Genomic DNA, 25,072 nt, shown 5'->3' with positions numbered 1-25,072 from the left:
TGACAAAAACAATGTTCGTGTTTAGAAATAAATATTTTAAAATCAGGATTCAGAAGATGTGCTTCTTACTGTGTGATGGACGGCAACTCCTGCGCAGGCGCCTCTCTGCCCAGATTCATCCCCTCAGTCGTATGCGTTTCTTCCTCTTCGTCATCTGATATAACTATTACATCTTTATTTGTCTCCACTTCCATCACATCCTCATCTACTTGTTCCACCACAGGACTGGTCTCCACACAGCTACGAACCACAGCAGTGTCTCTGCTGATGGGTGACCGAGTGTTTTCTTGTGGAATCGTGCTGGTTGGATGAGAAAATGCATCTTCAGTCCCCTTTATCATTTCTGGTTCGGGACTCTTCTCTGTCTCTTTCTTCCTGAAATACTGTGAAATATTGCAGGAGTTCTTGGCCATGTCAGCCAGTTTCTGCTGCTTCTTGTTCACGGTTCTGCCTAACTTCGTCGGGTTATTCAGGGAGGCAGCGGCTTTGGATCTGATGGATGATGTTTGAATGTAAGTGGAATTTTTGGTCTCTGGCCGCCTGTCAGGTTCCACTGTGGAGGGATTTAACAGCTTGTTGGGCGTCTGAAATGAGATGAATGAACCCCGATGTCCTAACCCTATTCGCTTCCGCTTCAGCTGGAGGATAAAAAGAAAAAAAAAAAAACCTAATTTTGCCTCGGAGATTGTGTGCAGCTCCAATAATCTACAAGATTTGCTTGTGTTTACCAATGATATGACTAGCTGAAAAGAAATGTAGGAGACTATATAAAAGATCAACTACACATTTGAGAGTGGCCTTTTATTGTGACAGTCGAAGGTACATTTGTGCATTAATCATGCTGCTTAATCAGCATCCTGATATGCCACAGCTGTTGATGTAAAATTACTTTGGCAGAGATTTAGTCTGCATTCACAAATTGCACCAAATGTGTGAACAAAATCTGAGACAAGCCTTTTGTGTGCACAGAATGACAGCATTGCATTGCTATTTCTCTTGTGTCTCACACACAGACACATCTGCAGATGGAGTTTGCACCACTTGAAGGATCACAGCTTTGCTCTTTACTACTCTGTTGTGCTGCAGCACATAAATGCTCAACTCAGTACAGCTGCTTTTCTTCCACATGTAAAACCATGTAAAATCATCCTGTTAAACCCCTCCTTTATGGTGCCTTGACACCTGCATGAATTTTATCCATGCACGGGTACGCAATTTGCCGTGCCAGAGTAAACTTGTTGTAAACCGTTCTAAACTGTGCGCGGCTTCGTGCAAGTGCACAAAGAAAATTTTTAAATGTTCAAAATCTCTGGCATGCATTAATTATGTGAACTTCACATGAATATTGGGCAAACAATTCAAACAGTGTGTCAGTGCAAGTGATTGCGTCAGCACACTGCACCACAGCACATCTGAACGATTATGACAAAATGTTAAAGCTATCATAAAAATAATTTTACAGTTACTCATAAGACGGAATGAAAATGCAACTGTTTTACTAAACCATTACAATATAAATATTACAAATAATTACATTTTAGATGATGTCAAATGCGTTCTCCACATCATGAAGCGCACGAGAGAGAGAGAGAAAAAAAAGCTGCAGCTGTAGAAAATTCCTCTGCGATTCCGGAAATGATTAGAGGTGGTTTCATCAGTCAAACTTTGAGAGCAAATGATTAAAACCGCTACAAAATAATTATTTTATATAACGGAGTGTCCAGCGGCACAAAGCGGATTGCATTGGCACAACGAATTGCGCAGCAACATGGGGGTTAAATGCGTACAAGTGTCAAGGTGCCTTTACACAGGGTTAACGTCCCCTCTGTGACCAGAAAATTGGGGAGGATGCCACAGGACACTGAAGGAATACACAGCACACACCTACATACAAAGAAAGGTGTTTTTGTGTCCGGGCAAATTTTCTGGCCGCACAATGGTCTCTCAAAGGACGGCATCCTGTGTAACGGACAATTTAAGGCTTCACTATAGAAGTCACAAACAGTAATGCTTGCAATTATTTTTAATGTAGTCATCTAAAGATCATGAGTTAATTACCTTTGATGGAGGCAAAACAACTGGAACATTTAAATGTTTGGGAACAGTCGGTGATGCATTGATTCTCCATTTAGGATGGGCAACCTCTTCCTTTTAATACAAATACGGGAGAAATGTTTCCAAACACTGGTATTGCAAAGGTTTCAAAATGTTTTGGAACGATGTTTCAATGTTGGTGACATGATTATTGCATTATCTTGTTAAAACTGGAAGTTTCTTTTTCTCATGATGAATGAGCTTGTTTTCATTAGAAAACGAGCAGTCATCTCAAGAAAATAATTAACTCATTATCATGAAAAGAAAGGCATTAGAAAAACATAATGGTTAAGCAGGGCCATTATTGGCTTCCATATTTCACAGATCTCCATGAATTACTTAAAACGTTGAGTCAAAATCTGACAGATTTACAACTAAAGTACAGTCCAGTCAGAGCATGTGCTGGTGCAGCGCTTTGCTCTATCCTCGACACCACAGATCCGCCTTGGGTACTGGATGGCAAACAATGGGTCCAATAAAGTAATGTTTTAAAATCAACCATTTTTGTTTCATTGTTTATATCAAATTGAACAAAAGATTTTCCGTTCAGGTTTTTAGCCTCATGAGGCAGCTCTGAGAATTTAAATAATACACATTAAAGTTACAATCACGTAAAGTAATTATTAAAGTGGTTATATTGTGAAGAAATTGTTTTTATCTGCCTTTTACAGCGTCATATGTTTGAGATTACACGTTCTGAATAGGAACCACCACTTTAGACGTTGTGTCATAAGTAACAGAAGCACATCAAAATAACAAAATCACCCCCCCCCCACCACAGAAGGCTAAAGATTCTACAACGTATTATTTTAGTTACAAAATCGTGGAAGTTGCAAATCTGTGACGATAAACCTCTTTTAGATGAAACAAACAAACAAGAAAACTCCATAAATGGTGTTGCCAGTCTTACCGAATAGACCTCCGATGCAGATGTGAAACCCTGCAGCTCCTCAGAAACAGTGGAGGAAGATGAAGGCACTTCTCCTTGAAGCTTTGACTTTGCTTCACTGGTCTCACTCTTACAATGAACGTTATCGCCATCTGTGTGAGCCGTTTTCTTCACCTCGGCTACCTTTAGAACAAAGGACACATTATGCTCGTATCGCTCTGATTGTGCTGTGTAGCAGCACCAATAAGTGGCACACAAAACGCTCAGCAGTTACTTTCTTCAGGACAGTAGCTTTGTACAAATTGGAAGACTTGCTGCTCTTGAAGACGCCATGCTCGATGTCCACTGCGGTGGAGAGAGTATCACAGCTGGAGAACAACAGGTGACAACATCAAGGACACTGAGGAACCCCACTTACGTTGCCACAGTGAAGTCAGAATTTATCAATATTAAACAAATGTCATTACTTGAATGTCCGTTCTGCTCCTTGGTGCCCACTTAGTGCTTCCTGTAAGAGGTACAGGCAGTGCTCTCTGGCCTGCAAAATAATATATGGCTCATTACTCATAAGTTGTTGTGTTTGGGTCTCAAAGAATCACATTTATTTAAAGGTGTAGACCTGTTCCAATTTTTTTTTTCCTGTTTATGTCATCAAAAGAATTTTCTTTGGCATCAATCGTATATCAGGAAAATGAATTGTTTGGAAACAATTTAGGATTTGGGCCATGTGGCATAAAATACAGTGGCAATACACTATGCCACACTTTCAGCAACAACGCCTTGAAGGGCAAACTTATCAGTAGGAGTTGCAAAATTCAGTAATGATATGGAATAGTCATGATGTCCACTGGTTCTGGGGTTTTTAATAATTTTTGTGTCACGCCTGTTCTCCGTGTGTCGTGTCTGTTCTCTGTGTCTGCTGTCCATTTCCCTCCCATGTATTTAAGATTTAGGTCCTCTTGTATTCTTATAGATTTTGGGGAATATTTCTAGTGTCTTGAGTGGTATCAAACCCTGACAGGAACTTTTTTTTTGCTTGAAGTGACTTGAAAAAGTTGCTTGACAAGAAGTGATTTCTTGTTTTATTGTTTTAGTATGCAGTGACCATTTCCCCTAATGCACTGAGTGACATTGTCTGCTTGCAGCCTCATATTAAAAAATATATGACTGCTGTAGTGCAGTTTTTTCTCCCACAAATTCTGAGGTGTTCCAGTGTCAAATGTTCTTAACACTGAGGCTGTAACAGGCTATGGTGCTTGTTTTTGAAGTTGCATTTGCTTTTTTTGTCTTGCAAGATCTGGCAACAGTGGAGAGCATCAGTATCATGGAGCCATGGTGACACACACACACACACACACACGTATATATATATATATATATATATATATATACACACACACACTGAAAAGAACAAACCCTCTCTAGTGGCCAACTCACTGGCAACTAACAGGGCCTAATGGTAAGAGCTGACACTAACTAAACTTCAAACTTAATTGCTCAGTCTGTGCCAGAGTCCACTCCACTGACATCACCAGGGAGAAAGAGAGAGGAAACGGAACCTGAACTGTGAACCTAGCCATTGCGTCTCCCCCATATATGTCTCCCCACCTGCCACCCCATAGTAACCGTTCTATTCAAGGATTAGCTTGCGTTTGCAGCAGCGAAGGTTTGGCTGTTGGCTGCGGTCAGGTTCAACTGCCTGCAGCACATTCTGCAGGTGCTGCTCCTTCCTGGCCACTGCAACAAAGTCGGACGTGAGCTTGACACCACACTCGGCACAGTCATTGACCTCACTTGTGTGAACGCAACACAAAATAGTGATACTTTACAATAACTCCTAAATAACAAATTTTGCTAATTTTGTGGAAAGCTGAGGGAGACTCCACCCTTACAACCTTAGCAAACCTGCTTCATTTCAAAAGAATGATTTAGACGTAATCGATGCCATATGCATTTCAGTATTACGTTGTACCTTTACAGTAAGTCTGGGAATCCTCTGGCTGCTCGCATCTCTGAGAGGACAGTCAGCATCTAAACAACAGAGGACCAATAAAATGGCAGCGCAGACTAGCATCATTAGTCATTCTGTCACTTTACTCCTTTATGTCTATTACCTGGTAGAACAAAATCTTCCTTCTCCGCATCAGATCCCTAATAAAATAAAAAGTTCAGACAAATACGCGTTAGTAGCAGCTGTTTATTACAACAATGTTACTTCTACATCTGCAGTAAATATCCACACATCTGCTGAACCCCTCAGCACCTCATAAACTGCAGGCTTGAACGTTGAATATTCCAGTGCAGCTTGAAATCAGTGAGTCACCCTATTTATCAGGCTTACTGGATTTGAAATGTTGCATTCTTCATTTGATAGATCCTGTAAAGCCGGGGTAGGCAATAATTTCACATGAAGGGCTCAGATAGTGCAGGCTTTCCTTACAACCATTTGCCTCAGCAGATTATTTTATAAGATCAGGAGTTGATGTTGAGGGAACTCATCATTAAAACCACTTGCTGAGGCGGTGCAAGGAAAACCTGCACCATCTTGGCCCTTATTACAGATTCCTGCAAAACTGTTGTGGCTAAGCGTCATCTGGCTCAGCTGAGGAGCAGTTTTACCTCAGAACACATGCGAAGAGATTAACCACATGCTTCACTAAAAGGGGCCCCAAACAGTTGCTTCCTTCCAGCTACCCACAGCAAGCAAACATCTACACAACATAAACACTGGGCAGACTGATTTTTTTTTCCACTGTGATTACTGCACTTGGAGCATGGGTTTGGGGGTAGGAGTGGGTTGGGGGGGCAAATTCCTAAAAGAAGTGGTACTTGTGATTTTAATAAGTCACCTTCCGTATCGCCATCTGCTTTTTGAAGAGGTCTGAAAACTCCTTTTTCCTCTTAATAGCATCATCTTCCTCATTGCCATCTCCCCCTTCATCATATCTGCAAGATGTCAGTGTTATTTAGGAGTCACAATTTTACAACATAGCTGATGTTGTGAAGCAACACTGAAGCAATACTGCCAAATGCAGGAGTCAAATCAGCATTTCAGATGAATGAAAGGTGTCCTGCCTCTCGAAGCCATAGCCCTTCTTTCCTCCTCCGTACAGCTCTGGCTGGAATCCAAATGGGCCCTTGGGCTCTTTGCTCTGAGCTGCTATAGTGAAGGTCCTGAGGCTCGCCGCTCTCTCCCGTTGGGCTCGCACAAGATTCGGGTTCCGGCAGAAGTCACAGGAACCTGCACAGTTTGGCGGCTTGTCCCCAAAGAACTTTGAAATGGCTGTGTGGCGGCAACTGGTGGGAGGAGTCGTTGGCATTAAAACACGCACAATGGAACACAGCGCCTCGCTGGAACTTGAGAATAAATCTGTAATTTGGATGTACACAAGCTCAGGAACAAAGTGTAAAGTTGGTTGTGTTTGCACTGACATGTAGGCTGTCATAGAATACAGTGAGGGAATAAATGAGTCCATCCACTTCTAGTGCAGCAGATAACAGAATATTTACAGAGGAATCCTTCAAATGGTGATACAAGCACCAAATTTGGCAAAAGTACACCTTAGTTATTACTCTTTTGAAAAAAAACCGATGGGCCACTTGAATTTTCAATAGGCAGCCACGTAGGGGTCAATTGAACAATTACATAGAGGTCAAAACATAAAAACTAAACTATAAAACTATAAAAACATATTGAAAATTATACCACATTATTTGTCTGATTGTAAAGATTCCAAAAAGGTATAGTTTGGATTATCTATGACTGAATTCTATAGAGTTATGGGGTAAAAACAACAAGAATGGTGACAAAGTTCAGTTTCAGTTTGTACAGGGGTCAAAAGTTAGAGTTGCTCAAATTTTGCTCAAAGGTGATGCAAATTATTGGTTGAGTTAATAGGGTTTCAAAAAGGAATAGTTTGCACCATGTATCATGTTTATTTATCATATTACGTAGTAACATATTACGTCATAGAATTCAATGGACGTCAACATTATTTGACCTTTATTTTAGAGACCAAATATTCAACACAGTCAAAACTATTCCATTTATTAATCCAAGTAGCTCAATCAACAATTTGCACCATTTTTTTTTACTCAAATTGGAGCAACTTTAACTTGTGACCCCTGTACAAACTGAAATTGACCTTTGTCACCATTCTTAAGGTTTTTACCCCATAACATTCAGTCAGAGAGTCCAAACTATACCATTTTGGAATCTTTATGATCAGACAAATAATTCAATTCAATTCAATTTGTTTTTTATATAGCGCCAAATCACAACAAACAGTTGTCCCAATAATGTGGTATAGTTTTCAATATGACTGGAGCATTTTTCTATTTTAACCCCTGCGTAATTCTTCAATTGACCCCTACGTGGCCGCCTACTGAAAATTGTGGCCCATCGGTTTTTCAAAAGAGCAATGTCTAAGGAGAATTTGTGCTGGATTTGGTGCTTGTATCACCATGTGAAGTATTGTTTCAGTTATTTGCTGCACTATTCAGGATAGCATAACAACTCAAAACAGTAAATGCTGTCATATTGCACATCTCCAAATCAAGGGCGCTGAAAAGGGGAGAATAAGGAGAAGGATTCTAGGGGCCCATGATTGACAGGGGCCCAGAGAGGCCCCTAATACAATTATAATACTGACAAAATAATGACATTCAGTAATAAATTTACAAATCACACGTAACGCTAAGTTTATTTGTTTTGGAAATATTTCTCAATGCCCCCCTCCCCGTTCACGTAAAATTATTCAGTCCATGTGCTCCATCAGACAGCTGCTGAGCTTAACTTTTCACAGACAGCAAGTGGAGGCGGAGACAGCAGGATGACTCAGAAGGAAAAATAAACAAGAAAAAGCTCAGACAGGAGAAAGAAGTGACAGCATGTCACCCTGTTCTTTTATAGGCCCAGTCTGTCCGTTAGTAGTTCATGAGATGGAAAGTTCTAGAACATTAGCTTGTTGTCTGTTCCTAACTTTGTCCATAGTTTACAAGCTAACTCACTTTTCTTCTCATGTTAGCTCATATGTCTGAAGAAAACTCTGGATTTATACATTTCACTGTTTTTTCATTTAAATAATCGACGCAGGCAAACATTTAGCAAGCTGCTCTGCTCAAAAAATGATGCATGTTCTGAACAGACACATCAAGAGCAGCAGCAGCATCTCTGTCAGTCCCCCCCCCCCCCCCCCCCAACTCCACCTGAACAAGCCCAAGTACCCCTAAGGAAGGAGGTGAGCAGCTGTGTGCTGAATTAACCAATCATTATAGAGAAAATACATTAAAGAATTAAAAAATCCTTCTGAAATTAAAAAAAGCCTACTGTCTGTATTTATTTCAGAAGGCCTTAAATGGTTTACAAAGCATCAGTGATCACTGAAATATAATGTTTGGTCAGTAGTTTGGGAATCTCATCCCCTGCTTTGCAGTAGGAACAGAGAACATTTTTGTTTGCTTGTTGCGTCTTGTTCTATAGATGATAATGTTCAAATTATAATAAACCATAAAAGGCAACTGGCCATTTTGTTTTTGGTGGTGTTTTTCCTGAGATTTTATTTGTTTCACTACAAATTAATGGAAGAGGTTATTTTGAATTCACGTTTTTTTATTTTTAGGTAATTAATCTTGAGAATTTTATGTTCAAATATTTAAACAAAGAGAGGTTTCAGAATATAGAGCATCAGTCTTGCAGCAAATTATTCAATGAATTTCATTGTATTTTCTGTGCTTCCCTGCTAAGGAACCATCATGTTTTTCTTTTCACAAATATGGGAACGATAGTCATAAATATCATTAAAATGCATAGTTTTATGTAAAACAGTATTAAATTTTCCACCGGCCTGCCAGCCAGCTATACAGCTGAGTCAATAAGATTCCTTTTCATGGAGCCCAAAATCCCTGGCAGCACCCCTACTTCAAACTATAAAGTAATCTAATGAAGGAAAACAGTTTAGGACTTGGAGAGAATAATCTTATCACATCCGTGATGAAAATTAAGAGCAACTAGTTTGGAGTCACGTCTAAACTGCTGCTGTCAAATATGTCAAGCTGAGATTCCTTGTCACATGAAAGAATAAAAATATTAATCCATACATGTCACACATGAAAGCTGTGGACTTCATGCATATCAATAATACATTACAGCAAATTAAGTCTGGATTTGAAATGCCAGTTTCAAGATTATTTTTTCTGTATTTGAGCACAAAACCTCAGTTAATTTCCAACAGAAATCCACAGTCTTGTATTTTATGCACCTGACTAAAAATCTGTGCTTTTCAGACACACGTTTTTGCAATTCCTTTTCCTTCAGAACAGAGCCAGGATTACATAACACCCTATATTTCCACAACCACACACACACACACACACACACACACACACACACACACACACACACACACACACACACACAGTCTCTTTATGGAACAGCCCATTTAACAACACACGAGAGGAGCAGTTTCTCCAAAGGAGGTGTGGAAAAACAAGCACAAAAAGAGCACTCCCAGAAAGGACCGACAGCAAACAGCCTTGGCAGCAGACAAATTATTGTAAAACTACAGCAACGTGTCCAAAATCCAGCAGCATCACAACGGACACACAAGGGCCAGAGAGGGAACTCAAAGAAAAGGCAGATTAACAAGAGCAGTGAAGGAGCTGGAAACATTTACTCTGACACTGCTGTTATTTGGCCCAGACCCCCACTGGGCCTGCAGCAGTAACCAAGATTTGCTTTTACACAAATCTCACTTTTCAGATGCTCACTTGAGGAATTACCCCTCGTAACCCTACTTTCAGTGTGACTGCTAATCTCAAGCAGCATCTGAGGACGGCTCCTGTGGATGACGTGCTATGTTTGTTTCAACTCGCCTTCTGCTTCTCAACTGGTCTGCTCACTTCTCAGAGTTTGTCTGCAATTCTGCTCAGTCAGCCCGGGCTCAGCTGAGTGGGAAAAACACAGTCTCACAGGTAAGTACTTCCACTAAATTTGTGCTAGTGCACGTTGAGAAACACTGCAGTCTGATTTATCTCCAAGAATAACGCAATAATTTAATTAAAGAGGAGGCACGAGAGATGGACAGTTGTTTGTGGGTTTTTTTTTTTAACAGATTAACAAGTTGCTCATCATTTCCACACTTGCATTAAATCTCAGAATGAACTTTTGTTTATCACAATCCATCAACTCAAAAGGCATCAGCTCCAACTATTGCTATTGGCTGTTTTTAATCATAATGATCACAAATATAAAGTATAAAAAAAAGATCAAGTACAAAACCTCATGCAAAAAAGGTCAAACAATGAAGCATTTACATTTTGTAGTTTGCAGGCTCAAACTGCTTTCTTGTGTGAATTTTGTTGTACGTTCATTACAAATTCAGCCAATTGCAATACTGCGTCAGTAAGCTCAGAATCAACCTTGAAAAAGAGTGTATATATATATATATATATATATATATATATATATATATATATATATATATATATATAGCCTGCAAATCAATTTAGCCTGTAAATTGACAACAGGAAAAAAAAACAAGAGCAATGCAATGTGTGGCACATACCCCTGCTCATATATTAAGTTGGTGTATGGTTTTATATTAGTAATGAAGCCTGGACATTATTTCTATTGTGAAAGACTTTTGCTTTACAGATGCTAAATTGTGTAAGGTATTTGTATAGTGAAAGATTGCTGCTTTAAAATGTAATCTTCTGAGCTCCATTTTCAAAAAGATACTTCCTTGAGTTTCCCCACAATATACCACCAAGACGTGGTTTCTATCAGATGAGGAGCTGCTTATGACACAGAAATGAACATCAAGATGAGCGGACAACAGCCATTTTCAAAATGAACCTTCCTCTAGCCTCACTCAATACACCACCAAGAAATGGTTTCAATCAGACAAGGCATTCTTTATTTACTGTGCATAAACTAAAAGACATACAAAAACAACAACAAAAAAACAGAATTAATGCCCCCTAATAACTTTGTGGAATGATGACATATATACAAAAATAAAGCAATAATAATAATAATAATAATAATAATAAAGCACTTGCACTATACAAAGGAACAGATGCCACATTTATAAAAAAAATGTCCATTTTTGCTTTTGGTTGTAAAAGAGTCATTTCTGAACTTTTGTCTTATGTTATGGGCATTAAGGCTCCATCAGATCACCTCAGCAGGTGAGAACACCAATGAGAGCCACTTAATTGAGGAGAGGACTTTATCAGGAACAAAACCCTTACCAATTCCTGCCTTACTATTATATTTCAATCAAAACAGCAATTTCTTTTTTCACTTAATTTCAAAGGACAACAGTGAAAGGTCCGGCTTCCAAAAGTCAACAAAGAACTAAATCCACACCTTTTTGCTCCACTGGCAGAATTATGTTCAGATAACAGTGTGTCACACCCAGTGCACCATCATTTATGAGAGAGTTAAATAACACAGACGTTTACCGTGTGTCATTTAACACCTGAACACCACCCAGTAAGATGACACATAATACACAGAACAACTGTCAGAAGTTTGTGTTAATAGAGACATATTTTATGTATGCAGGAAAACAGCATACTTTGGATTATCTCAGACACACACACACACACATGCAAAATCCTGCTTTTGTCTCCATCCAAGTAGTCCTCTCACTTTGTTTTCAAATGAGAAAACTACAGGTTCAGAGAGCATCTAGCGATTTGACATCTGCACAGATACTTGGTATTTGAACGAGACAGAACTCTGACTTTAGAACTACACCTCTGTTTCACTTCTGCTTCACCAGAATGGATCCCAAAGAAGAGATGCTGAACATTCTGAACAAAGGTTGGGCCAAGCTGCAGAGTCTACATGATGCCAGTCCTATAGAGCAGGGGGCTTTCTTCGTCCTCTTAATATTCATCTGTGAGTTTCTTCTCCCCGTCTTTAAATTCCCTGTATTCGCTGAGACGGAGCTGGTTACGATAACTTTTACGTGCTTGCTTCCAGTGGTCATCGTGCTCATGGCAGTGCCGACCTGTGTGACCTGCTGCTGCTGTTGTTGCTGTCGTACCACCAAGAACAAGCGAGCCGCCATGTGAAGAAATGTGCTCACAAAAATACTCTAGGCATGTAACTCGTAAATCACGTGGAGGTAAAATGGGGCAAAACAGCTTCTGAAGCTCTCATGCATATTTCCAGCAGAGTAAAAGAAACGTCACACTGATAGACATCCACATAAGTGAACAGTGCTGCACAGGGTGTGTGCACTGGTTCGAGAGGGGCCCAACCCTTGCATAACAAAACACCTGACTAAGCCAGAGACGGATATCCTGCCTGCCAAAAACACTGGCCAAAGCGCTCAGGTTTTCAAGAGAAGCAACATTCCAGGGAATGTCCCTGAGCTCTGCGGAACAGCAAATCTGCCTCTGATTTGAGAATCAACGCTGTCTATGCAAAGTGTCCTGGAAAATAGAATCGTGGAATGCAAGAGAGAGAAATGTGCAGAAGATTTCTGTAAACAAGTAGAAAGCGCCAATAATAAGTTGCACAGGAAAAGTAATAATTTTTTCTTTTGTTTCACCGTTATATTCCTAAAGGAATAAAAAGGGACCGCCAGATTAAAGACAACAAGATGCAAAGATGCCTTGATGTAGAATCTGGGGGACTTTCTGAACTGTCAGTTGCCTACAGTAAACACTCTTCATGGGCTGATGCTCTTTACAGCTTCACTGTTTGGACCAGTTGGTCACAATGACCACTGTTTGGACTCCGTGGTTAGTATGACCATTACACTTTATAACTGCCTGGATGCTCAGTTCCATCATCTTTAGCATGCATGTTTTACATTTCTTTGTTGTGCTTTGTTTATCTGATTTTTTTTTTTGCCATTGTTAGTATGCCCTAAGCAGATGGTCACCCCTCTGAGTATGATCTGCTTGAGATTTCTACCTATAACAAAAAAAGAGGGAGTTTTCCCCTTACCACTGGTGCCTATGTGTTTGCTCTGGGGAAGTGGGTATGGTTAATGTTACCCTTGTGAAGCACCTTGGGGGTCACTTGTGATTTGGTTCTACATAAATAAACTGAATTATAATATAGATATATCCATAAATATTTAGACATTCACAAAAATTTTATACAAGCTTTACCTGGAACCAAAAACTAGTATCTCTTCAAACATTTTAGCTGAAATTCACAAATGTCATGTTTTGTACCCTGTAATCTCCATTTTCACCAAGAAACAACTCAGCTGGAAGCAATCTGCAGGATTCAGTATCTCCAGAAATATAACTCAAAGAGCCGTTAAATATCGTGAGCAGAATAGAACGGAAACAAAACTGTTTCCTTCAGATTCATGAATGAAACGCTCTAGCAGACGATGTATTGTTAGTTTTTGGTTGGCCTTGAAAATTTGAAAAAAAAATGTGCAAAAAACTGATGATAGATGATATCGGCATGTCAGAAAATAACTCGACAGACATTTCTACAACGGCCAAATTTCCTAACCTGGCGCCAACTGAGGATGCATTTCATTGGAAGGAGGAGGTGAAAAAATGCTTAAACAACAAGCAGGAAGTGACATCAGGTGGAGTAGAACTCTGGCAGAGCAACACCAAGAGAGAAACATATGACATAATGATGTCTGGATTCCAATCTTCAAATAGTTATTGACTGCAAAAGATTTTTTTTTTTTTTTTTTTTTTAAACAGGACAATATTTATGGTTGTGCTCTTCCAATTATTTTCCATCCCTTTCGCAGATACACCATGCACAAAATGTGCTCAAATTCCTACACTAATTACACAGTTATGATGTACAGACACCCTCAAATTATAGCTTCACTTTGAGGATGCATTCAAAGCTTTGTCAATGTCCAAATATTTATGGGCCAGCACCTGAAAGACAGCTCAAGCCTGCCCTCTGCTGTACAGAAGCTAAATCTAACAGTGATGTACTGTATGTAACAGGTATGTCTGTATGCAGAACTACATTCAGAAAAGAAAAATAACAATGTGATGATTTTTACATTTACTGGATTGTTAACCTTCATTTGTACAAAATAAAAATGAACTGTGTGTGAGCACAGAGGGCTTCACTCACCTTTCTTGCTCACAAAATGAGACCATGGCTTCAAAGTCTATCATGGCCGTTTTGTCTGTGTCTTTTTCAAAACCGCGCTTTTGCTGCAGAAAAGTTCAAGAGATGTTCAAAAACCTGAAAACAATGCTGAATTTGATGGGGATACATAACCATTTGAGTTGCCTCTTGTAATCCTGACCTGTCTACGTGTAACCTCCTGGCGGATGAGGAAGTTGATTTGCTCCTTATCTTTTTGGGAGTAGTAGGTGCGACAAGAGGAAGGCAATCCGTCTCTCCCTGCTCGCCCGGACTCTTGGTAGTAACTGGCCAAGGACTTGGCGAGGTTCCAGTGGGCTACAAACCTGCAGATATCCCCAAAATGACATTAGCATGTGCAGAACATCTGAGCTCCTAAACAAAAATGATAACTTGAAAATAGCAAAAGCGTGTTTTACCTGACGTCTGGCTTGTCTACACCCATCCCGAAACTGATGGTGGCGACAATAACCAGCACTTTTCCCTGCATCCACTCATTCTGGACCTCTGTGCGATCTGATGCTTTGAGACCTGTTCACGTGAAAGTCAAAAGCTCAGTTCAAATGCTGGGATTTTGGAAGACTGGAAGACTTTGGTACTCAGTCTGTTTTGGAGGATCCTTGGACAAAGCTGGAGTGATTTGGAGACTCAGAGGAGGCGTATCACTTGCACCTGTGAGGGAGTGTCAGTTACAACATTTTGGCCATGTTTTGCGTTTCTCTAAACCAGCACATTGGTGCCTCAGTGCTGACAACCCCAGCAGGTGCAGAAAGCCAAACAGCGCCCACGCTTCATTTTGCTGCAGAAGATAGATGATCATTTTTGACAGGTGAAGTTGGATTGGCTGCCTGCCTGAGTGGTTGCCAACCAGGACATGGATTAATTCTGTTGTGTAGTGCTGCAGCAACAGTGCATGCTCTCACACTTAACTTGTCACAACAGTGGTTACGTTTCCTGTGCAGTTTCAATTATTCAAAGAGTGATTGCTATCTGCCAACGAATCTGTGCACAGACCCGTATTCACAAAGAGGTATTAGTCATATTACTCACATTTACTACAATAGCTGCTGATAATAAGTTAGTTGTGCATTCTCTCCCACTATTGTAATACAGGGTGTCCCAAAAAAAGTGCCACAAAATAAAGCCATAGAAAATCTATACACCTTTGGATACGGTTATCTGTCATATGTCATGTTGAAGGATATCTCAGGGAATTTTGTCTCTGGTGTACATTTCTAATTTCAACTTTTTTTTTTTTTTTTTTTTTTTTTTTAAAGCATTTTGGCATTCACAAGATGTGCACCAATCGATCTGGTCTCAAAGTAGAATTCCACCAGTTTCCCTTTTTGCTTGCTGGATCAGTCTCAAACTACATCAGAAGAAATTCCTCATGTATATCTTGACGTCTGATAAAGAAAAAAAAATTCAGATTAGCCATTGCAGAATTAGAGTCGAATGATTTTGTAGCACTTTTTGGGGGGACACCCTGTACATAATTATTCCAATAGTGACAGGTACTAGTATTATACTGTATATCTGTCTGCCCCCTGTTGGACATGTCTGGACTTGTGACAGGGAATAATCATAACATGCAGGATGGACATTAGGAGTAGATTAGATTAGACAGAATTTTATTAATCCCTTGGGAAGACTCCCTCTGAGAAATTGAGGTTCCAGCAACATTTTATAGCAGCACATGGGGTTAAGTTGTGTTGCACTCATGTAATGACAATGACAGTAAATCTCATCCATCCATCCAAGAAGCACACAAAGTATCAAAAGTGAAAGTAAAAAACAATGTGCAAATATAAATACACAAATATATGTGTACTTATACACAGTATGTGTAGTTGTAGTTAGGTGCAGCATGAAATGAGTTTGTCACCTCTTCATTTCCAAAGCCAGAGTCTGGTGACCGTTACTGCTTCTCATACAGACTTGTCAAATAAATAAATGCTTACCTGCGTGATAAGGTTTAGCCAAGACTCCAAGTTTAGTCAGCTCATATGCCACAGTTTCACATCCGTCTCTGGTCCGACAGTACACAATCCCACATCCCTGTTAAACAATATCACACAGTGTAACTCGAACTGAAATCTGAATGTGTAAACATCCACATAACCACAAGTGTCAAAAGAAAACTGGCTGTTAAAGTATGATTTCTATGAACAGCAATCCTCATGGCCTCTGAAAATGGAGGGACTGTGTATTAAAGTGGCTTTAATTAATTTCTTTTCTGCTGAAAGTGTTCATAAGTACAGCTGTCTTTTCAACTCTGTTACTTTGGTATACACAGCCAAATGTAATTTAAAAATAAATAAATCATGTCAGTGTCAAAATACTTGTGTACATTACTGTTATCAAAGCAAATTCTTCATACATGGCCAAAAAAAGTAGTTAGCTGAAGCTAAGCTTATTGTGCCAAACCTTTACACAGATCAATTACCACAAAAGATAAAACTGAATACATGAAAACATTTTTCATTTTCAAATCTAATTTGACAATTCCCTCACAAACAAACCTAAGTTCTCTGTTGTTGAGTGAGGCATCATACCATTTCCTCACACTTTGAAAATATACTTTCTTTAAACATTTTTGTGACTCTTGTCATTGAGCTGCACATTTTAATGTTATTTTCTCATGCCATAACTTTATTTAAAATGAGGAAAATAAATATTTGAACACCCTGCGATTTTGCAAGTTCTCCCACTTAGAAATCATGGAGGGGTCTGAAACTTCAAGGTCCTGGAGTGGCCTGGCCAGTCTCCAGACCTGAACTCAATAGAAAATCTTTGGAGGGAGCTGAAACTCCAAACCTGAAAGATTTGGAGAAGATCTGTATGGAGGAGTGGACCAAAATCCCTGCTGCAGTGTGTGAAAACTTGGTCAAGAACTACAGGAAACGTCTGACCTCTGTAATTGCAAACAAAGGCTACTGTACCAAATATTAACAGGTGTTCAAATACTTATTTGCAGCAGTAACATACAAATAAATTATTAAAAAAAATCATACATTGTGATTTCCGGAATTTTTTTTTTTTTTTTGGATTATGTCTCTCACAGTGGACATGCACCTAAGATGAAAATTTTAGACCCCTCCATGATTTTTAAGTGGGAGAACTTGCAAAACCGCAGGGTGTTCATTTTCCTCACTATGTCTGGAATTCTTTGTTCCTATATGGAAGTACATCTGTGTCATCAGAGTTTGAATTTGAATTTTTAAGGTTGAATTTGTTTAGCATCAACATATGCAGCCTCTAAAACTTCAACCTAAAAAAAGAAAGAAAGAAAGGAAAAAAAAAAAAAAAAAAAATCAACCTAAAAAATAAAAATAATAATCAACCTAAAAAAGTTCAACCCCCAAAAAATAGAAAGCAGGGAGCAGCAATTGATGCTAAAAAAATTTCAACCTTCAAAATTCAAATTCAAACTGTGATGGCACAGATTTACTTCCATATACCTACTCTGTTTTCAATTCCTTAGTGTCTGTGTTTTCAAGTGCTTTGTTTAATTAATGTGAACCTCTTTATCATGAATAGAAGATGACATAAAAATAAATTTGGCATTAATATTATGGATCAGTAACCACATAAAATGTCCCCTTCGCAAATCAGAGTTCAGTCTACTAACCTGTCCTTTGGATGCGCTGGCCTGCTCCAATACCTTTATAATAAATGCATGGAGGTGAACGTAAGGGTTCGGCAGCAGCTCCCTGAAGATCACATCATAATACAAGTTACTCCTGAAAACAGGTGTAACAAAAGACAGCGGCGACTGCAGCCTCAAGGAACGAACAATGTCCTGTTGTACATTCTTGGGGGCTGTCGCTGTCAGAGCCAAGCAAGGAACCCCTGACAAGCGAGCACGCAGCTCGCCCAGTTTGAGGTAGTCTGGCCTAAAATCATGACCCCACTGGGAGACACAATGAGCTTCATCCACAGCCAGGTAAGAGAAGAGGTTGTGGGAGCACAGGTTTGTCAGGCAGGGCTGGAAGGAAGGAGACGCCACCATTTCTGGTGTAATGTAGAGCAGTTTCAGCTTCGGACTCTTGCTCGTCAAGTCAGCCAAGATGGCACGGCGCTCAGCTGCCGGGAGTTTGGAGTTAATGGAGCAGGCTGGGATGCTCAGCTCCTGCAGGTGGTCCACTTGGTCCTGTTTGTAAATACAAATGGGGGGGGAACACATAAAGGGTGAGTATGCACCAGGATTCCATTTACACCATCTCAGGACTCAAAACAAATGCAGGAATAAATCAGGTATCTGTATAAAGTATGTGCTACTGTGGTCTAAAAACACAGATGGGATTTTGTTGTCATTCACCACCTCCTACATCTTCAGTTGCATTTTTTCTGTGAATGGACAAAGCAGCAACAGGTGCAACAAAAGCTCTAATCATTGTACATCTGAAAAATATGATAAAACAACATGAATGTGCAGTTTTGCCAACTACTTATTTAATCTGGGCTCTTCATATATATTTGTGTGTGTGTTGTACGCCGTGTAATTTTGCATGAACTGTGTGTAGCTGACAATTTCTGACAATCCATCACCTCTTCTGTTAAGACAACAAAAATGTGTTTCATATTTAATATGTTGATTTACTGTCATTTTTAAATCTGTGCCTTGTGACAGAAGATGCACGGTGAGGGAACACTAAACGTGAGGCGCTGACGTACCATGATTTCAGAGACTGTACCCGCAATATCTGAACAGTGATAAAGAAATTCTATAGAACAAAAATTCAAGCTTGAGTGTCTCAGCAAATTAAATGTAACCAGCTCCATGCATCACCACCAATCTATTTGAATAAAATTTGCACGTCAGTGTATCCAGGGAGTTGCAAGTAGAAACCATGTAAATGCACATATTAGATATGGGCCACTTTAAAACAGCAGAGGTAAATGCACTGTCCCAAAAAAAAAAAAAGAAAAAAAAAAGACCCAGGCACCAAACTGAGGTCACCTCAAAGTTGCATCTCTGCTTTTTGTGAAAGATGCATTTCTGTTGGCTTCATCAGACAGTGTCCTCCAATGTGCACTGGGCAAGTGTGAGACAGAGTGTGAAGCGAATTCCTCAACAGAATTATTTCCTCAAGTGAAGGGGTTCATGTATCTCTGGGTTTCGTTCACAAGTAGGGGTAAGATGAAGCATGAGCTCAACAGATGGATTGGGGCTGTGTCTGAGGTCCTGTGGATGCTGTGCCAGACTGTCGTAGTGAAGAATGAGTTGAGCCAGAAGACGAGACTCTTGATTTACCAGTTGAGTTGCGATCCTATCCTCATCTTAGGGTCATGAACTTTGGTTAATGACCAAAAGAACAGGTTTGTGGATACAAGTGGCAGAAATGAGATTCTTTTAGGTATTTGGGCTTACATTCAGAAACAAGGTGAGAAGCAGGATGGACTCCGAGTAGAACTGCTACTTCTTCACATTTAAAGGAGCCAGCTGAGGCGGTTCAGACATCTTGTGAGGTGAGGATGCCCTCTAGTCATCTCCTTTGAGAGGTCTTCCAGGCATGTCCAACTGAGAGTAGGCCCCAGGAAAGACTCAGGACATGCTGGAGGGATTATACTTCCCAGATGGCTTGAGGACACCTCGAGATACCCCAAGAAGAGTTAGAGGACTCAACCAAGGATGTGGACATGTGGGTGGGATAAGCTGCTTGGCAGAAAACGAATGATATAGCCATGAAGACCTGCAGTGTCAATACTGCATAGATTAAGTGGGCACTGAAAGAGACTGACCTGGATGAGAGCGATAAGTGGGGATATAACCAGAGTGATGCCTTCAGCCAGCACTGCAGGAAACTGGTAGCACAGAGACTTTCCTGCTCCGGTGGGCATACAAACAAACACATCCCTGTCACCTGCAGACACACACAGCACCAGTCACAAATTACTTAGTCTGATGACAGCACTAAAATAAATAATTAAATTCAACGTCAAAACTAACGGCACGGCAGGAAACAGGATTTATTTTGCACGTCAAATGAACAGAGAAGCTAATCGTGAGTTAGCTAACGTCTGCTAAGTAAACACAAGTATTTCTTACGCATAAATACACCTCACCTTTGATGACCGCAGTAACAACATCTTCCTGCAGTTTAGACCTGAAGCTGTCAAAGCCGAAGTGAGACTTTAAAGCCTTTTTTAAAGCTGTCATCGCCTAATTCATGCTAAGACAACTCTGCGGCTAGGTCGCGCGCACGATGATGACATCATAAATTCTACGCTAATTTCTAGCGGAGACAAAAACCTCACATTAAACCTAATTTTTGTCCGCACACAAAGTGTAAACTCGGCACAGAGTACGGGGTTAATTTGTACATATATAAATAAATATATAAAACACGGTTTAGTTTCTGTTTGTTTGTTTGTATCCCATCCTCACAAACTGTCAAGAAACTAGTTTCTGCTGAGCGAGTAAGCAAATTACTTGATTTGAATGTCGGTAAAGTACATATACATAGATGCCTCATAGACTGCCACTGCCGCCATCTTGGATGGGTCCCTATTGCGCCGCCCAGAAGAATTTTTACCCGATTTTCCCACGGTAGAGATTCAGTTACGATACAGGATGCTGTCACACATTAAAAAAACGTACTTTCATGCTGAAAGAGTTTGTCTTATGCTCCTTAAAAAGACACATGCTATGGCATATAAATAAATGTATAAATTAATTTGATAATTTAGTAAAGAAACAAGTTTGAATTTATTTCTACCTTACTTTGTGAAATACAGACACCACAAATGACTGAAGCATGAAATAATGGTTCTCACATCCAAAGAATTGTGAAGCAAAAGCGCATAAGCGGATGGAAATGCGCACAAATACACTCTTGCTTTTGCGGAAAATTCGCTTATTAGTTGCGATACTAGTTGGATGGAAACACAGCAAATGAGATACTGTGTCGGTTATTGCAACCGTAAGCAGCACAAAATACCGATAAATTTGCTCACTCTCCATTGACCCCGGTTGACTCGGGTGCGAGTCTATTGTGGAGACCCATCCAATATGGCGCCGACGTTGGATTACGTTGCAGCAAGTCCTGAGGCGTCGACGTAAAAAGTAGTGCAGCAGATATCCTTCAAATGATGGCGGAAGCACCAAATTCGACACAAATACAGACATTACTCTTGAAAAAAAAAAAACAGACTGGCAACTTGATTTTTTTGGGGTGGTTTAATTAATAAAAATATTTTGGTAAAATGAGTAAAACATTTACCATTATTTTTTCCCTGTAGCAATGCAGATAAGTTTGCATATTTAATTAAAGGAAGTATGTTAGAGATAGTGATAACAGACCTTAATGGGTGGCCCCAAAAGAACATAACTGTGAGAAATGTATGGTATTCTTGTAAAATCAAATCAAAATTCACACAAAATAAATGTTTTAAAATTGTCAAAGAAGAAACGTACTTTTGACAACACTCTTTATCTTAAATAATTGCTAATATGTAGCAACTTCTCATTATTTCTTACATGATCCCTTTCATGATTTTCAACCTGCAACTGCAGCTCCAATGAAGTTGGGACGTTGTGTAAAATGTAAATAAAAACAGAATACAATGATTTGCAAATCCTCTTCAACCTATATTCAATTGAATACACCACAAAGACAAGATATTTAATTTACAAACTGCTAAACTTTGTTTTGTGCAAATATTTGCTCATTTTGAAATGGATGCCACCAACACGTTTCAAAAAAGCTGGGACAGTGGTATGTTTACCACTGTGTTACATCACCTTTCCTTCTAACAACACTCAATAAGCGTTTGGGAACTGAGGACACTAACTGTTGAAGCTTTGCAGGTGGAATTCTTTCCCATTTGTGCTTGATGTATGACTTCAGCTGTTCAACAGTCGGGGGTCTCCGTTGTCATATTTTGAATGCGCCACACATTTTCAATGGGTGACAGGTCTGGACTGCAGGCAGGCCAGTCTAGTACCCACACCCTTTTACTACGAAGCCACCCTATGTAACACGTGCAGAATTTGGGTTGGCATTGTGCAGGGACATCCCTGAAAAAGACGTTGCTTGGATGACAGCATGTGTTGCTCCAAAACCTGGATGTACCTTTCAGCATTGATGGTACCATCACAGATGTGTAAGTTGCCCATGCCATGGGTACTAACACACCCCAATACCATTGCAGATGCTTGTCTTTTGAACTTTGCACTGGTAACAATCTGGATGGTCTTTTTCCTCTTTTGTCCGGAGGACATGACGTCCATGATTTCAAAAAAACAATTTGAAATGTGGACTCATCAGACGACAGCACACTTTTCCACTTTGCGTCTGTCCACTTCAAATGAGCTTGGGCCCATGCAGAGAAGGCCGCGGCGTTTCTGAATGTTGTTGATGTATGGCTTTTGCTTTGCATGGTAGAGTTTTAACTTTAACTTGCACTAGATGTAGAGGACAAACTGTGTTAACTGACAATGGTTTTCTGAGTGTTTCCTGAGGCCCACGCCAGGTAAGATCCTTTACACAATGTCGTTTTTTAATGCAGTGCCGCCTGATGGATCGAAAGTCACAGGAATTCCAATGTTGTTTTCCAGCCTTGCTGCTTATGTATAGAAAGTTTTTCCAGATTCTCTGAATCTTCTGATTATATTATGGACTGTAGATGATGGAATCCTTCTTTGCAATTGAACATTGAGAAACATTGTTATTAAACTGTTGGACTATTTTTTCCACACAGCTGTTTCACAAAGCGGTGATCTTCACCCCATCTTTGCTTGTGGCTGAGCCTTTTGGGGGATGCTTCTTTTATACCCAATCATGACACTCATCTGTTTCCTAATTAACCTGTTCACCTGTGGAATGTTCCGAATAGATGTTCTTTGAGCATTCATCAACTTTCCCAGTCTTTTGTTGCCACCTGTCCCAGCTTTTTTTAAACGTGTTGCAGGCATCCATTTCAAAATGAGCAAATATTTGCACAAAAAACAAAAAAGGTCTATCAGTTTGAAACATTAAATATCTTGTCTTTGTGGTGTATTCAATTGAATATAGGTTGAAGAGGGTTTGCAAATCATTGTATTCTGTTTTTATTTACATTTTACACGTCCCAACTTCATTGGAATTGGGGTTGTGAAATCCACCACTTAGATTCACATGTATGAAAAATATCCTGAATCATATTACTGTTAGATCCATTTAGCAATATGTCCTGTATACAGGACTATAAAGTCACCCTCTTGGCACACCGCAGGATAAATGGGCATAAAATACCCCATAAACAAAAATAAGAGGAAAAAAGGGAGGAATGTTGAGATTTTTTTTTTTAATTGCCTGTCAAGACCTGATTTGTGACATGTAGCTCACTTGTTATCTAAAATAGTCTGATAGTTTTAAATAATGACGTGTGTGGCACCACACAGTGGAAACACTGATTGCTACATTCATCAACACAAACAAGTGACTTTTAAATTAGTTTATTCATCATTCACAGAGATTGCATTGTTGCTGCGGGATTAATATTGCACAATACACTGATTAATACTATAAGGGCTTCTTTCAAATATATGAAATCACTAATATATAAGAGAGTAAAGAGTATAGCTCTACAACTCAGTAGTGGTGAAGTAACGGCGACAATCACGTTATAGCAGCAAGGAGTGGCCATGTAGTGAAGCTACTCGACAGCACGATGATTGTGTTTCACAGCAGAGGTCGCTCATTTCTACCAGTGACTACATGAACCTCTTTTGGAATATATTTTATTCTTTTTCTGGATATGGAAAGAGTGGAATTTAAGGTAGAGGTAACAGAGGGAAAACTCAACCCCAAAGGCATGATGTGGGGCAGAGGCATTGGGTTTTAGATGCTGGTGATGTGATCACCAGATCTTTGATAATCTCCACTGTGCCAAACAACGGGAACAGCTTCTCACTGAAGGTCTCACTGTAGGTGTAAATGTGGGCGTGTCTGTCCACATCGTAGAAGGACAGTTGACCTCCGTCGTAGTCAAGGTAGATGCCCACCTTGCTGGGGATGAGGTCGGGAGGCAAGGCGGTGAAGGGCACAGTCAGCACTTTCAGCTCACTGCCCCTCTCCAGGCGCAGGGTCAAGTAACCCGTGTTGGTGTTCAGGGACTTGAAACCCTTTCTCAGGGCTGACTCTTTGGCCACACCCAGCCGCCAATCCCGCTCACCGACTTCCGCCTCCCAATAGTGGCGACCGGAGCCAAAGCCTTCCACACCAACAGCGCACCACCAACCATCAAAGCGCTGATGGTAGTTGGGAATCTCCTTTCTCTCAAAGCCACAGCGCATCCTTTTCTCATCAGGGGAGATCAGGAGATCTGGGTTAGCTGTGTCCAGATCCAGAGTCACCTCCACTAGAACAAGAGACAAATAAATTGATCACCAAAAAGTCTGAATAACACCTTTAAATAATAAAACAGACCAAATTAATACTGTACCTGCAGCATCTGAGATCCATTCCCACACTATAAAAAGTGCAACAACAGAATTTATTTGGGTGAATGTGACATATCAAGAGCAAACAGATATTTCAGTACAGATCATTTCATGCAGACTAACAATTATGCTGGACCCCAACCAACTCCTTACCCAGTTTAACAAGAAAAAGTAAGTCTATATATCCTTGTGGCCCACTGGTACCAAGATGCCAATCCATCATAGACTGAATCCCAAACAAGGATGACACACATTTACAGTTGGGTGGACTTGGACAATGTAAATAAATGTTTCTGGCCAAGGAGAAAGATAGGGAGCATGACAGGAATAGAACCAGCAGGTCTACTTACTGATTTTCACAGATCTGGCAACTTGCCTTCTGAACGGATCGATCGTTGGCTGTGGCGCCACTCTGAACTTCACAAAGTGCGGTTGTATACACTTCTTTTATTTCTGTTTATGCACTCTTCTGGTTATTAATTGGTATGCTGCTCTGAACGTTATTTAACAACAGTCCTGTTGTGAATCGCTAGCAGTTAGCATTCACTAGGGGTTAGCT

At 40.0% G+C, this 25,072-nt stretch overlaps 2 protein-coding genes and 1 long non-coding RNA gene across 5 annotated transcripts in view; 1 reads left to right on the top strand and 2 right to left on the bottom strand.

Annotated features, from left to right (window-relative positions):
- recql5 (RecQ helicase-like 5) overlaps window positions 1-20,320 on the bottom strand; it is a 45,834-nt gene extending 25,514 nt beyond the window's left edge. The window contains exons 1-16 of one of the 2 annotated variants that reach the window (XM_034191220.1): window positions 20,154-20,319; window positions 19,830-19,951; window positions 17,716-18,237; window positions 16,046-16,142; window positions 14,504-14,615; window positions 14,248-14,410; window positions 14,070-14,152; window positions 6,059-6,280; window positions 5,833-5,929; window positions 5,098-5,134; window positions 4,956-5,014; window positions 3,451-3,521; window positions 3,258-3,351; window positions 3,005-3,166; window positions 256-638; window positions 70-225 (exon numbers count right to left, since the gene is read on the bottom strand). In XM_034191220.1, the coding sequence (XP_034047111.1) occupies window positions 70-225; window positions 256-638; window positions 3,005-3,166; window positions 3,258-3,351; window positions 3,451-3,521; window positions 4,956-5,014; window positions 5,098-5,134; window positions 5,833-5,929; window positions 6,059-6,280; window positions 14,070-14,152; window positions 14,248-14,410; window positions 14,504-14,615; window positions 16,046-16,142; window positions 17,716-18,237; window positions 19,830-19,951; window positions 20,154-20,247 (2,474 nt within the window). In that variant the 5' untranslated portion in view covers window positions 20,248-20,319. Of the gene's footprint in view, window positions 1-69; window positions 226-255; window positions 639-3,004; window positions 3,167-3,257; window positions 3,352-3,450; window positions 3,522-4,955; window positions 5,015-5,097; window positions 5,135-5,832; window positions 5,930-6,058; window positions 6,281-14,069; window positions 14,153-14,247; window positions 14,411-14,503; window positions 14,616-16,045; window positions 16,143-17,715; window positions 18,238-19,829; window positions 19,952-20,153 lie in introns of those variants that run through there. The other variant, XR_004565822.1, reaches the window with a different exon arrangement.
- On the top strand, window positions 9,438-12,078 carry LOC117528592. The gene is made up of 3 exons (XR_004565824.1): window positions 9,438-9,955; window positions 11,773-11,891; window positions 11,976-12,078. It is a non-coding gene; the product is annotated as an uncharacterized LOC117528592 (long non-coding RNA).
- A 3,176-nt stretch (window positions 20,321-23,496) lies between the features above and the next one.
- The window catches only part of si:ch211-120g10.1 (butyrophilin subfamily 1 member A1), a 28,046-nt gene continuing 26,470 nt past the window's right edge, over window positions 23,497-25,072 (bottom strand). For both annotated transcript variants that reach the window (XM_034190034.1, XM_034190035.1), the window contains exons 9-10: window positions 24,516-24,542; window positions 23,497-24,431 (exon numbers count right to left, since the gene is read on the bottom strand). In XM_034190034.1, the coding sequence (XP_034045925.1) occupies window positions 23,872-24,431; window positions 24,516-24,542 (587 nt within the window). In that variant the 3' untranslated portion in view covers window positions 23,497-23,871. The remainder of the gene's footprint in view (window positions 24,432-24,515; window positions 24,543-25,072) is intronic.

The sequence above is a fragment of the Thalassophryne amazonica genome, chromosome 16 (genome assembly GCF_902500255.1).
Source record: "Thalassophryne amazonica chromosome 16, fThaAma1.1, whole genome shotgun sequence".
In the NCBI taxonomy this organism is placed as follows: domain Eukaryota; kingdom Metazoa; phylum Chordata; class Actinopteri; order Batrachoidiformes; family Batrachoididae; genus Thalassophryne; species Thalassophryne amazonica.
Note: the sequence above shows the minus strand (reverse complement) of the source record. Positions and strands in the feature narration are given on the sequence as shown.